The following is a 14668-nucleotide window of genomic DNA, read 5'->3' on the forward strand; positions in this document are numbered from 1 at the left end:
TCCAAGAAGAAAGAATACGTACAATAGAAATACTGGCTTTCACTCTTACATTAATCTCATAATTGCTTCTGTTATGCGTGGTCCATTAACAATCTTTATTAACATTTTAAAAAAATTAATTGACCAAATATGTTTATGCATTCTTATTTGAGAGTGTATTAATGAAATTGTTTCAATTGATTGTTTAAAGTTACAGTTTCTCCTCTAAAGTTTATTACACAAACTGCAAAACATCAGGCAAAAAAAGAAAAACTGTTGGTTGTCATTAGTAAATGGTTGCTTTAATAAACTTATTTTCATAGGTTTCATAGTTTTATTGCTCACTTCAGAGACTGAAATACATCAAACAACAATATGCTTTGAATGTTTATGGCTCAGCACATAATGTGAACCTAAGCAGCTGCTATGCATGGAGTAAATCAAGGAGAGCTAAACGTATATGTATAGCTTTTTATGTGTATAACAGCGAGAATTTCAAATACTGGAATTTTCCCCCTTTCTGTAATAAAGTACACTTCTGATGTCGTTTCTTTTCTATGCTGCGAGAAGCTAACATACCAACTGTGGCGGCTGGGGTCCTCAGCGATGCGTTGCAAAATGTAGCGCTCGACCTACTGCCACACAAGGACACGCCGTTGAGAAACTACATCTCCCGGCATGCAACTTTCTCATCCGGCGGCGAGGAGTGGGCGCTTCCGTCATTTCCGGCGCTCGTTGGCTCTTGGGAACAAGCGGGTGGCTTTATCCCCGGACACGAGGCGGCTGGCTGGGTTCGAGCCTTCAGAGCATCGTCACTATGGTGAGCCTTGGACCGGTGCTGAGGGGGTTTTTCACTGCAGCGCACGAGATCGCAGCGCCTTCTCGGTGGGGATCTTAGGCCATTTCGGCGGGAGGGGAGATGGAAGGTTCCAGAACTGCTCGCAGCGGACTCGGCTGGGTGGGGAATGTTAGGCCCGTGAATTGCCATTTCTCCAGGGCAAGATTCAGTTCTCATCATTCCCAGCCGGAGAGACTCGGAAGCGTGTAGGCCAGGGATGATGGGAATGGCAGATGACCATATTTCAGAAGAACCGCGTTGGGGAAGGCGGGCCCGAGGGCCTCTCCCTCTCAGTTCCTCTTAGTGTTCTCCACCGTCGCGAGGAAACGAATTTCTTTCCTTCATTTGAGATGTAATTTCAAAATGTAATGGGAATATATTCTGTTTCCTGGAGTTTTTCTACCATTCCTATAGGACCAGTCAGTGACGTGAACCTGAGCTTCGCCTCTGTAGTTGTTACAGTCGAGAAAGCTACCAGCTGCATTTCAGCTGTCCAATACAATAGACTTTGATTCCCCAGCACTGTCTGCATAAGCTGTTAACATGGAAAAACCCACCCTTCCCTCAGAGCAATCTTTTTCAGAGATTTAATTTTCTTGGGAATTTGAGTCCTGTTACATTTTCTAAATAATTTCATGTTTTTTACCTGTAGTCTGATTTTTGTTAAAAAAAAATCACTTTCATGCTGTCTTTAAAACAATATATTCAAGCTATAAACGACTTAGAAACAACATGGCTAATATTATGAATATATGATAAATATAAGTTTAAAAACTGAACTTATGCATGAAAAATAGTATTGGTGAAAACAAATTGAGATTGCATTCTTTTAATATTATCTTTAACCTAATTGAACTCCAAAAATTAACTTTTGTTTTTATAATTTTGTTTTAATAATTATTTTAATGACATTAAATATTTATTTGCTGTAACATTCACATATCAAAAAATCCCGTAGTTCCTGGTGAAGTGCATTGTAAATTAATTTATTCAATGTGGTTTATATCATCCCAATAACTTATTCAGGCAGCCATGTCACTTGCACCTGTGAACATCTTCAAGGCTGGTGCTGATGAAGAAAAAGCAGAAACTGCTCGTTTAGTAAGTCTGTTATTGATTTATTCTATTAACTAGCTACATTAAAGTTGAAATGTATTTTTTATTTTTGGAATCCTGAATCCAAGCTGAAAGAAATTATGTTTATTGACTATTTCTATTACAGTCCTCTTTTATTGGAGCTATTGCCATTGGAGACCTTGTTAAAAGCACTTTGGGGCCTAAAGGCATGGTAAGATTCTGTAAGAGTACCTTTCATCATTGTTAGTATTTTGAATCTGGTGCTTTATAATCACAAATTTGTAACTTGCAGGACAAGATTCTTCTGAGTACTGGAAGAGAGGGGACAGTGACCGTGACAAATGATGGGGCAACAATCTTAAAATCAATTGGAATTGATAATCCTGCAGCTAAAGTTTTGGTTGGTATGTATGCTTAAATATATTATTCAGATACTTTTAAAAATTATAAATTATTCATAAATTATATGTATAAATAAATACATATTTAGTAAAAAATACAGTATGTATATTCTACTTCTGATTAAAAATATCTATAGTAGCTTTAGTTTGGCTTTATCATCTTATTCTAAGCTGATTTTGTGTTCCAAGACAAATATAATTATTTGCCAAGAAAAGCTGAGGATACATCTTGCCTAGAAAAAGCAAATTGGTGGAGACCTCATCTATTCTTATGGAGATTCAACAATCTGCATAGTGTTGCTTATGTGTGACATTTCCATTATCTGCACAGAGGCTGTGTGGAGTGCTGGATTCAAAGGGTAAAAAGTACTTTGGAGTAAATGTAACATCTGCCTTCAGTTCCCTAAAGCAGTGGTCCCCAACCCCCGGTCCGCGGACCGGTGCCGGGCCGTGGAGTACCTGGCACCGGGCCGCGCAGCGGCCGGGGGACATGAACGCTGCAGCGCAAAGGCTCCTGGGCCGTGCGCAATGGGCCGTGCGCAAAAGCTCCTGGGCCGTGCCCCCACCCCTGCGCGCGCTCAGCGGGCCGCGGCGATAAAAAGGTTGGGGACCACTGCCCTAAAGCAGCTATAGTCTTTACTGAGAATCATGCTGCTATTCTACACAACTATAGCAAGGTCCAAGGGGAAATGGGCTTGCACATTAAGGAATTGGCAACTCTTTAGCACCCTTCCTTTTGAATGAAAAGCACTGCATAGTCCTGGAGAGGTCTCAATGTAACAAATGGGAACTATTAATTATAAAATGCTATTTCTACAGATATGTCCAAGGTTCAAGATGATGAAGTTGGTGATGGAACTACTTCAGTAACTGTTCTGGCAGCTGAATTGCTAAGAGTAAGTTGTAATATCTTTGTTTTTAATAAAGAAAATATAACTATTGAGAAGCTAGTTTTATTTAAAAATAAACTTTTATTTAAAAATAGCTCCTAAATCATTGAGGTTTAAATGTGAAAAAGCTGTTCTCTGCTAGACAATTTATAATAGATACTATATAATATAAGGAGAAATTGAGAAAAATGGTAGTGCTAATTTTTTATATTATATTGGAAATTATAAAAATAAATGCTATCAATTAATCAGTTTCAGTATAATTTTTGAAATGTACCAAACAAAGAGAAAACTCACAATAGATTTTTTAAGTTTGGATTTCATGCAGCACAGTACTAGATATGATATTCAACAGAATTGAAAAATATTTGATACGCTTGCATAAGTTCAGGATGGAAACAAAATTATACTAATATATTTCATTAATAGGAGGCAGAACTATTGGTTGCAAGAAAAATCCATCCTCAGACAATTATTGCTGGCTGGAGAGAAGCCACAAGAGCAGCCAGAGAAGCCTTGGTGAAGTCAGCTGTGGATAATGGGTTAGTATAGCCACAGCAAGGTAGCATTTTTGTATCAAACGTGAGGTCAAAATTATGCCTAATAAATGGTTATAGAAAATAGTGCTTACAACTTGATTGCTCTTCACTATTATGGAAGGATTTGAAACACAGGATCTTTAGCATTCTAACAAAATACACTGAATGTTCAGAATTCTGTACAGTATATATACCTGTGGAAACTAACGGAGGCATTAAATAGATGCAAGCTACCATTTTCCTTGTCCTATATATTTCAAGAATTAGGAAAGTGGTCTATTCCAGGATGCAACAATTTACTATATTGTTAAATACAATAAATAAGTACAGTATATGTAAATGAGTAGTACATTTGATGTTTGTAGATTTTCAGTACTGCAAAGTTCATCCTTTGGGAACAATATCTTGTCAGTGAATTGAGTTATCTCTGTGAGCAATGTATTTAAATCTCCCTCTTTGAAGTGCAAGAATGAGAAGTTACACTAGCTGGAATCTATTGGAATTCTAGAAATTGTTGTGGGGTTTCTTGCTATTTGTTTCCTATTTTAAAATGCTATTTTTTTACATTCTAAAAACAATTAAGTCATAGGAATATATTTTTAGAAAATGGAGAATGAGACTTCCCTGTTTACGTATAGATCTTGTAGAAAGGCTTGGAGCTAAAAAGTAATTTATTGTTGGTGGTCCTGATTATATTTTTCTGTTTTTCAGTAAAAATGAAGCCAAATTTCAAAAAGATTTAATGAACATTGCAGAAACAACACTATCTTCAAAACTGCTTACTCATCATAAAGAGCATTTTGCAAAACTTGCTGTAGATGCTGTCCTTCGGCTGAAAGGGTCTGGAAACCTAGAAGCTATTCATGTCATCAAGAAGTTAGGAGGAAGTCTCATAGACTCTTACTTGGATGAAGGTATTATATTACTGGTTTTGATTAGCTGTATGAATGTATTTGCAATAAAACATGGTAGTGCTTGTTGCAGACTTCAATAGAAAGATGATTGTTAAAAGTTCTAGTTAACCAAAGAAACAACATAGCAATATTATTTGATAAAATGCAAAAGCAAATTCTTGAGGGATTCTTAGACTTATGTAATTCTGCATAATTTTAATTTTCTCTTATTTATGTATTTCTCAGATTATGTATGATTTGGAGCATACATGTATACCAGACTTTTCATAAAGCTATAACTTCATCAAAAATAGATATTTGAATTTCCATTACTGCAGATTTGGCCTTTCCAAATTCTTATACATGACGTACAACGCACTTGGAAGGCTGTTGAGAAAAAACAACCTTCAGTAAAATTATATAGCAGGGGTGTCAAACTGGTGGCCCACGGGCCAGCTGCATCACACATGGGCCACGCCCACCCCAGCTTTGCGAAGGGAAAAACGTTGCGATGTGTCACGTGACGTCATGAGTTTGACACCTGTGTTATATAGGATGTATAATGAGAAATTGAAGCTGCAATTTTATCAAACACTAGAATACTTGTGACTTGTTATTATATTTCCTGTAAATTCCATGAGTAAATAGGCTGCAATATAAATTTTTCCAAGTGAACAAATTTCAGAGATATTTCCTTATCTAAACAAAGAAACAGTATGGCTATGGATGAGCAAAAAATTGGTGGGAGCAGGATAAATTCTGGCTTCCTGGCAACTTCTCTATTGAGTTTCCTTATTGGAAGCTGGCAGTGAATGTCAGAAATCTCCCTCCCTCCCTCCCTCTTTTTCTCTTTTCTTTCTATCCTTCCTTCCTTCCTTCCTTGCTTGCTTCATTTTTCTCCCTTCCCTTCCAGCAGGTAAGTAGTTAAGGAGAAGGGAGCAAGGGACTGCAAGTGGATGGCAAGGTGTGAGTGCCAAGCAAGGGACTGTAAACGGCCAGCAAGGTGTGGGTGCAGATGGAGTGGCAGAGGGTACACTATTTCTTCATTGACTTTCTCCCTGCAAGTTTTCCACAAGCAAGGACTTTGCTAGTGGGAAGGTGAGAAGGAGCATCAATAATTGTATCAGTTCCTTCCAGGTTCCCCAGTAACTTGTAAGCTATCAGGGAATGTTGAAAATGAGGCATAATTGAGGCAGCACTGTGGTAATACTGAACAGTATTGGCACTGAAGTGGCAAAACATTCTCAGATTTCATTTCCTTAGGAATAATAGGTCCCACCATTCTGTAGGCTAGCCCATTTGAGGTTTTGTCCTATGATGCAGAGTTTTGCTCAATTGAAGATTACTAAATATCAAACATACATGAGAATTTTAGTAGTATATAGATTTAAAACAGTTCATTTAATCATTTATTGTTTTACCCTACAAACTATTTTCAGGTTTTCTGTTGGATAAAAAAATTGGAGTTAATCAGCCCAAAAAAATTGAAAATGCAAAGATACTTATTGCCAATACTGGCATGGATACTGATAAAATTAAGGTAAGTGGATTCCATAATACATTTAATAAAATTTAAACAATTGAATTTTAGTTAATATAATTATTGTATTCATTTTCTGTAGATATTTGGTTCCCGTGTAAGAGTGGATTCCACAGCAAAGGTGGCAGAAATAGAACAAGCAGAAAAGGAGAAAATGAAGGAGAAGGTTGAGCGTATTTTAAAGCATGGAATAAACTGTTTTATCAACAGGTATGTATTTTGCCAGCAGAATTGAACAGTTATGGTTGACAAGCTTGCTGCTCCAGTGAATATAAAAAGTCTACACACCCCTGTTAAAGTGCCTGGTTTTTGAGGTTAAAAATAAATCTCTGCAGAATTCTTTCCACCTTTTATATAACACATAAACAGTACAATTTAATTGAAAAACAATCTGAATTTTTTTAGTGGAAAAGAACAATAAAAAAACTAGAATAATGTGGCTGCATAAGCATGGACACAGTCTTATCTATCTAGGGATGTGGATGTGTTCAGAATTAATCATATTCAAGCTGATGGTAAATACACACCTGCCATCAGTTAAAATGACTTTGATCAAGCCCATATAAAGTTCAACTGTTCTAGTAGGAGTTTTCTGACATTTATTAAATTGCCTATTATAGCAAAAGCCATAGTCTGCAAAGAGCTTACAAAGCATCAAAGGGAGCTCATTGTTAGATGTTAGTCAGGAATAGGGTACCAAAAATTTTCCAGAGCATTGGATATACCATGGAGCACAGTGAAGACAATTATCAACAAGTGAAAAAATATGGGAACTACCCATATTTATATTACCAAGAATTGGATGTCCCTCCAAAATGTATGAAAAAAGAAAAAAAATGGTCCAAGAGGCTGCCAAGAGGCCTATAGCAACATTAAATGAGCTGCAGGAATTTTTGGCAAGTACTGGTTGTATACTACCATATGACAGTAATCTCCCATATTCTTCATATGTCTGGGCTGTGGGATAGGGTGGCAAGATGGAAGTCTTTTCTTACAAAGAAAAACATCCAAGCCCAGATATATTTTGTAAATACATTAAGTTTGACAAAAGCATGTAGGAAAATGTGTTCTCGTCTGATGAGATTATGATTGAACTTTTTGGCTATGATTCCAAAAGGTATGTTTGGTGCAAAAACAACACTGCACATTAGAAATACACAGTATCCACAGTGAAGCACAATGGTGGCAGCATTATGTTTTGGGGCTGTTTTTCTTTAGCTGGAACTGAGGCTTTAGTCAAGATGGAGGAAAGTATGAATATCAGTCAAGTTTGGCAAAAACTTTTAGGCCTCTACTAAAATGCTGAAGATGAAGAGTCATTTCAACTTTCAACATAATAACGACTCAATGCATATCTCCAGATCAACAAAAGAATGACTTCACCAGAGCCTGGACCTGAATCCAATTGTAAATCTATGGGGTGACCTGAAGAGGCCTGTGTGCAGGTGATGGCCTTGCAGTCTGACAAATTTGGAGTGCTTTCGCAAGGAGAGAGGGCAAAGATTCCCAAGGCAAGATGTGCCAGGTTGATTAACTTCTACCCCAAAAGACGTAATGCTGCCATAAGATCAGAAAGTGCTTCAACAAAGTGTCTTAAGGGTCGCATACTTCTGCAACCATGTTGTACATTTTTTGTTAATTTTCCCCCCTAAAAGATTTCAGTTTGGTTTTCAATTGAATTGTAGAGCTTACAAGTTATACAGTGGTACTGTGGTACTCATTGTTAATTTGGTTCTGAGGAGTGTGATGAGTACCAGAAACAGAATACCAAATACCATTTTTCCCACTAGAAATAATGTAATGAGTCACAAGTCAACACCGATGAGTACCAAGTAAATAATGAATACCGAGAGAATTTTTTTGCGTCAAAATATGTTGAATACCAAATTAAATGGGTTTCAAAGCAGTTGAATATCAAGATACCACTGTATTAAAGGTGGAAAACATTCTGAAGTGATTCATCTTGGTCAAATTTTTTTTTTTTTTTTACATTTCAAAAACATGGCATTTTACCATAGGTGTATAGACTTATATATCCACTGTACATAATTGGCATGATTTAGAGCAGGGTTTGTTGACCTCAGTAATTTTAAGATATGCAGGCATGCTAGCTGGGTAATTCTAGCCCAGAGGTCTTAAAATTGCTGAGTTTAGAAAGTTTAGAGTTTCAGTTTCACTATTTATATCTCCACTAGACTTACACTCAGAATGTTCCCACTTAAATAAAAGTGGAAAAATTGTTAATCTTACCTTTATAGCTCTTCGGATGAAAATACCTAATATTTTGGAGGAGCAGCTTTAGTGGGAGGAGTTAATGAAAGGGGAATTATTGGAGTTTGCATCCCTGCTTGTTTTGCCCAAAGAAAATGCTGCATTGCATTGGAAATGAAGACAGAAAGAACCTTTCTGTTCACTAGAGGAACACTTTTGAAACCACTATATTACCCTGATGCATGACAGTAGTTAGATTGTATCCCAAGAAGCTTTCCTGGACAGTTTCAAAATAGACAAGATGGTAGGCATAATATTGCGCCCAAGCCTCACCTCTTGTATGCATACATAATGAGTTGAGCTTGCATTGTAACACTCTCTATTGTGTCTGTTTTGATATTTCCCTTTCCCTGTGGATGATGCATCCTTTTGTGCATTGATTTTCTGTCTAATATTAATATTTATAACTTGTGCTTATATTTAAAAGTATATTACATAGATATCCAAAAAAACCATTGTTCTAAATTTTATTGATCAGTTAGTAAATAGTTCATAGTCCGCATGTTCTTTCAGCTATTGAGCATTCTCATTCTTCCAACCAAAAATGAATAAGTGTGTCTGCGGGGGCCATTAACGATAATTTCTATGCACATCTGAGCATTAGTTGCTTATGAACAATAGAGTTGTTTTTCCTTGCAAGGACTTGTTCTACTAACAATTTGCCTGATCCATAATGATTGTCCTTATTCAGTTGAGTGTAGAAAAATGCCTGGTGGATTACAAAAAATTAATTTGGTAGCAGAAAGATTGGAAACAATTTTAGGAACATTGATATTTGGAGTTGTGTATTTTGAAATGCAGTGTTTGCATGTCACCTGTTTTGTGCCACAACTTTTTGATTCTCTTGCTGATGGTCTCTTAAAGGCTTTTGTCAGTCCAGACCACTTTCAACTTGAAAACTATCCTTCAGAAATCTTGAATTAAAACTGATAATTTCCAGGCATTATGAATTAGAATTATCAGATTTTTATTCCCATATATCTAGAAGATATTGGCTTGGATTTATTCTGTTTTTGTGTGCATGAGGAAGTTTGTTAAGATGTAACAGTTGAAGAATAATAATTGTTTCCCATGTGATTAGGAATGCTGTATGTTTCCATTACAGGCAGTTGATTTATAATTACCCAGAACAGATTTTTGCTGCTGCTGGAGTTATGGCAATTGAGCACGCAGATTTTGCTGGAGTTGAACGTTTAGCTCTTGTGACAGGTAAGTAAAGAGTAATTCTACAATTAGTGTTAATTTTCACTATTTACCCTACACTATTTATCCTACACAGTTTAGTTGGAGGAAATGGGATAGAGAAAATGAAAACAAAGAATTATCAATTATTTCCTAACTTCTGGGGGAAAAAATTCCGAAGTTTAAGAATACTTCAAGGTATATCATGTAGGGAATGGAAAATATGGATCAGTGGGCAGAGATTGGATGTCCTCTTTTCCACGAATCAAAATGCCTTTCCCTTGTGCAAAAGCTTCTTGGCTCTCAATTGTTTTGAATGGCAATTTCCTTTTAACATTATTCCTTGTTGATTTTTTATGATATTCTTCAGAGAAATTTCATAGTTCTGCATTTTTAAAAATTGGTCTTCAGGTTGTAAAAACAACTCTATTGACACATCAAAGAAGGTACTGGACAGTCAAATAATCAAAATGGGCTTTTAGTATTTTTCTATTCTTTTGGATAGAAAAGGAGTTCTTCATAACAATTTGTTGTGAAGTAGCAGTATAATAGTCATTTCTTCATAAAGCTACCAGAGATACTTAGGAAAAGAATGCATTTTTGCTTTATTTTAGCAATTTGAGAAGATAAATAGTCCATCTCTGGAGTATTATGCAAGTGAAAATGGTTAATGTGAACTTCAATTTTTTTAGGTGGCGAAATTGCTTCAACATTTGATCACCCAGAACTTGTAAAGCTAGGAAGCTGCAAGCTAATTGAAGAGGTCATGATTGGTGAAGATAAACTTATTCATTTCTCTGGAGTTGCTATGGGTAAGATGGATTGAGCAATCCTATTCTCCAGTTATCCTACTAAATGTTAGACACAACAATCCTAATCCAATTATTTATAAACTATTACTTGTACTGTCAGTGACCAGACAAAATAGGGGAAAGATGCAAAATTAAAAGCAAGAGAATGTAAAAGTAATACCTGATCATATGTGGAGAGATCCCATGAATTCACATTGATGATCCATACTTTTCATAACACTCTTGCATTATAACATACATATTGTATTTCTGATCTAGTAAGTATAGTGGAATTGGTAAGCCTAGTAATAACGAAGAGACCATGTATGCCACACACTCTGTAGAACTATTAATCATTAGATACTCCATCCTATATCTGCTTGGAAAGGGGTGTGTATGCTGAGATTTGGTCTGCCCATATAATACAGAATTTATGAAATTATTATATATCATAAAGGCCTGTTAGAATGTGAGCATCAGACTTTCTATAAGTAGCTTTTGAGCTAGTCCTTATGTATCAACTAATAATCTAAGACTCTTTAAATTTAAATTTACATATGTTTCTCTTTTTTGATTTTTAGGTGAAGCTTGTACCATAGTCTTACGTGGTGCAACACAGCAAATCATAGATGAGGCTGAAAGGTCACTGCATGATGCACTCTGTGTTCTTGCCCAGACAGTCAAAGATACTAGAACTGTGTATGGTGGAGGTGAGTATTCAAACATTGAAATCTACATTTTCTTCAATGCAAAGATGTATTTACTCACATTGGCTAAGATTTGGTTTTTCAAATTTTCAGGCTGTTCAGAGATGTTAATGGCTAATGCAGTGTGGGAGCTTGCAAAAAGAACCCCTGGCAAAGAATCATTAGCAATGGAGTCTTTTGCTAAGGCTCTAAGTACGGTAAGCTCCTGTCCAGTTAATTGTATTAGAAATAAATATATAAAGCTAAAAGATATGGAAAAGACCAGCTGGCTAGCCTTTTGAATGTTTTAACTCTTGGGAGAAATCATCATTCATTTTTGTGGGATAAGTTACTTGTTCCATGAGTCTTGAAAAAAAGATACTGATTAATATTCTGAACTATTTCTCTTCAAGATAGCCATCCAAATAATGTACAGTATATAATGTAAATGGCCCAATTAAAAGGAATATTTCTGGAAATGGAATAATACTGTAATTGACCCTGTCCCCCAGTTAGCATCCTAACTGTAGTTGAAAATATTTAGATGTGAATGAATATTATTGAGATTTGTTGCATGGTATCTTATGTTTGAATTAGCTTTTATTGCTTGTTTGGTACTGATTTCAAATAGTCCTTTAATAAAGGCCTATCTTTGTAGCTCCCAACTATCATAGCTGACAATGCTGGGTATGATAGTGCAGATTTGGTTTCCCAACTTCGAGCTGCCCACAGTGAAGGGAAGAATACCTATGGACTTGGTAAGTTCTTGTTTTAATAAAATCTTAATGCATGAGTGGGAAAAAACCCAAGTAGGCATTTGCTGATAAACAGTTTTTACACGTCAATGTCTGAAAAAAGAGAAATTTATAAAATATTCTTTCTCTGTCCCCCCTCACTTACTTAGAACTTTCATTGGAAAATGTTGTGAGTTCAATTCTAATATTAATTATAAACACAACTTAATTTCTTCTATGTGTTTTGAACTTTGGCTTCATGTAGGCCTAGAAAATGTGGCCATGCCTAAAATATATATATGGAAATTTAGTATAAAGCTTCAAATATCTCTGATAAAACCTCAGTCCTGGGCTGATTGTGTACTCAAAAACAATCCTCAGATCTAAATGGACATTTGAGTTCTTCCTCTCCAGGTCACCAACTAACCAAATCCACAAGCTTATATAATACAGATGACCTTAATAAACAATAATTGTGTAGTTGAAAACTGCAACAGAAACAAACATGAAAAAGTTAATCATTCCCTGTAATCTCTTGAAGATATGAAAGAAGCTGCTATTGCAGACATGGCAAGTCTAGGAGTCGTTGAAAGCTTTCAAGTGAAACGTCAGGTTTTGTTAAGTGCTGCTGAAGCAGCAGAAGTCATTCTCCGTGTTGATGACATCATTAAGGCAGCACCAAGGTAAACTACTTTTCAGTCCTTGTGAGGGAATGAGCTAATGGAATATCAAATACTTTGCAAGGATGGGCAGGATTTTCAGCAGAATGATTTTTTCTGGTTACTGTCTTGACCTCTGAGGCAACAAGAATAGGACATAGATTCAGAGAGATCACCAGATATAGGCGGAAATCACCATAGGTGGAAATTGTTGACTTTTGGGAGGCGTTGAAGATAAATAGTTGGGTTAATCTCTGTGGAGACTCAATATATCTATTGTTGATTGTGGTTTAAAAAGGCCAAAAATTACTCTCATTTGGTAATAGTAGTTGGAAGGGATGCACGAATAGGACATCTATATTTTTTATTATCTACCCATGTTTTTCAGTTTAAATATTGCATACATAGCTTCAGTATTTATTTTATGATACACTGTTACCAGGTTATATGAGCTAATGCTACTTAATTAAATCTTAAATTGAGATTTATAATTTCTAATTAACTGGTGGTACAGTGGTTAGAATGCAGTTTTGCAGCCAAACTCTGCCCACAGCCTAGGATTCAATCTTGATGAGTATCAAGGTTGACTCAGCTTTCTATCCTTCCGAGCTCTGTAAAATGAGATCTAGATTGTTGGGGCAATATGTTGACATTATATACCAGTGATGGCATAGCACGCGGAGCCATATTAGTGGACATGCCAGCTCAGCTCTGGGGCGCATGCGTGTGCCGGCCAACTGATTTTTGGCCCTTCTGGGTCCACCAGAATTAGGGAAACAGGCTGTTTCCTGTCTCTGGAGGGGGGTGGGGAAGGCCCGTTTTTCTTTCTTACCTGGCTCCAGATCCTTTCTATGCATCTGGGAAGGGCGAAAACAGCCTTTCCCACTCCCTTGGAGGCCCTACGGAAGCTGAAAGGGCCCATTTCCCGACTCCCGGTGGGACAGAAGTGACATTTTTTCCTGTCCCCAGCCTTCAGAGACTCCTAGAGAGGCTTCTAGAGACTCCTAGAGAGGTTCTGGTGGCTGGGGACAGCAAAAAGTGTCACTTCCTGTCCCACCGAGAGTTGGGAAATGGGCCCTTTCAGCCTTTGTAGGGCCTCCAAGGGAGTGGGAAAGGCTGTTTTTGCCCTTCCCAGATGCATAGAGAGGATCTGGAACCAGGTAAGAAAGAAAAACCGGCCTACCAGGCCATCATGTGCCAGGTGGGGGGGTGGAGTTGCATGCGCGTGGGCATGTGCGCGCGCGGCCCTCCCCCACCCCCCCTCTTGGCACGCGATGGCAAAAAGGTTAGCCATCACTGTTATATACTGTCCAGAGAGTGCTGTAAAGCACTATGGGGTGTATATAAATCTAAGTGCTATTGCTATTTTGAATAGAGAAATACTTTCCTGTCCTGTGGCATCTTCTTATACTCAGTTCTATTGCTTCTTTCAGGAAACGAGTCCCAGATCGATATCCTTGTTGAGCATTCTGCATTCAGAAAGAACATTTGAACCAGACATTTTCAGACTGGGTATACTTCTAACAGAATACAGAAGAATTGGCATATTTAGCACCGGCGCATAAGTGTTTTGGTTTAATTTATATTGGTTTTTTTTTTAAAAAAAACACCTAATTCATAGTACAACATCTGTACTCTGTCACTGTTTCTTTTGTGTAGTACTCACAATAAACATTTCAAATAGAAATGGATTAATCTTTTAGTTTCCTATCATTATTCCACTGAATGTGCACTTAAACCTGGAAAAGTGAAAGAGCAGATTACTTAAAATATTTGTAGATGGCAGTTTGATTTTATAAGCAGAGTTCAGGATCATTATTTTAAACTAAAAAATTGAATCTTATGTTTAGTTCATTTAAGACTATTCCTCAGCTCCCATCAGCGTCAGCCAATGTGGCCAGTAATAAGGAATTAGGGAAGTTATAATTGAACACTTCAGGAAAGTATCAATTGGTTGTTCTTTAAACATAAAATATTGCAGTAGATTTTTTTAATGTAGTAGTAAGTGCAAAGTAATTTGGTTCCTAAGCAGTGTATATACTGAGCAGGAAAAAAAGGTTCAAAATGCACCGCCAAGATTGGGTTCTGCTTACCTGCCAAATATACGTTTTAAAATATATTCTGTAAGACTATCTGAATAAGCAGACTCTTGAATTTGTAATCAAAACATGAAAAATGCCACCTGCAG

General features: G+C 36.8%; 1 protein-coding gene across 1 annotated transcript; it reads left to right on the top strand.

Moving 5' to 3' along the window:
- The first annotated feature begins 536 nt into the window (after positions 1-536).
- On the top strand, positions 537-14171 carry CCT2 (chaperonin containing TCP1 subunit 2). Its single transcript, XM_070948002.1, is given in 17 exon segments — positions 537-596; positions 599-799; positions 1844-1918; positions 2040-2105; positions 2187-2298; positions 3115-3191; positions 3615-3727; positions 4436-4638; positions 6057-6157; positions 6240-6367; positions 9534-9637; positions 10303-10422; positions 10983-11111; positions 11202-11305; positions 11746-11845; positions 12363-12504; positions 13914-14171. Coding segments are annotated over 17 exon segments (1866 nt in total). The 3' UTR covers positions 13945-14171.
- Positions 14172-14668: the final 497 nt, after the last annotated feature.

This window comes from Pituophis catenifer, unplaced genomic scaffold (genome assembly GCF_029215685.1).
Source record: "Pituophis catenifer annectens isolate HBS135680 unplaced genomic scaffold, rPitCat1.0.hap2 SCAF_7, whole genome shotgun sequence".
NCBI classification, from domain to species: Eukaryota; Metazoa; Chordata; class Lepidosauria; order Squamata; family Colubridae; genus Pituophis; species Pituophis catenifer.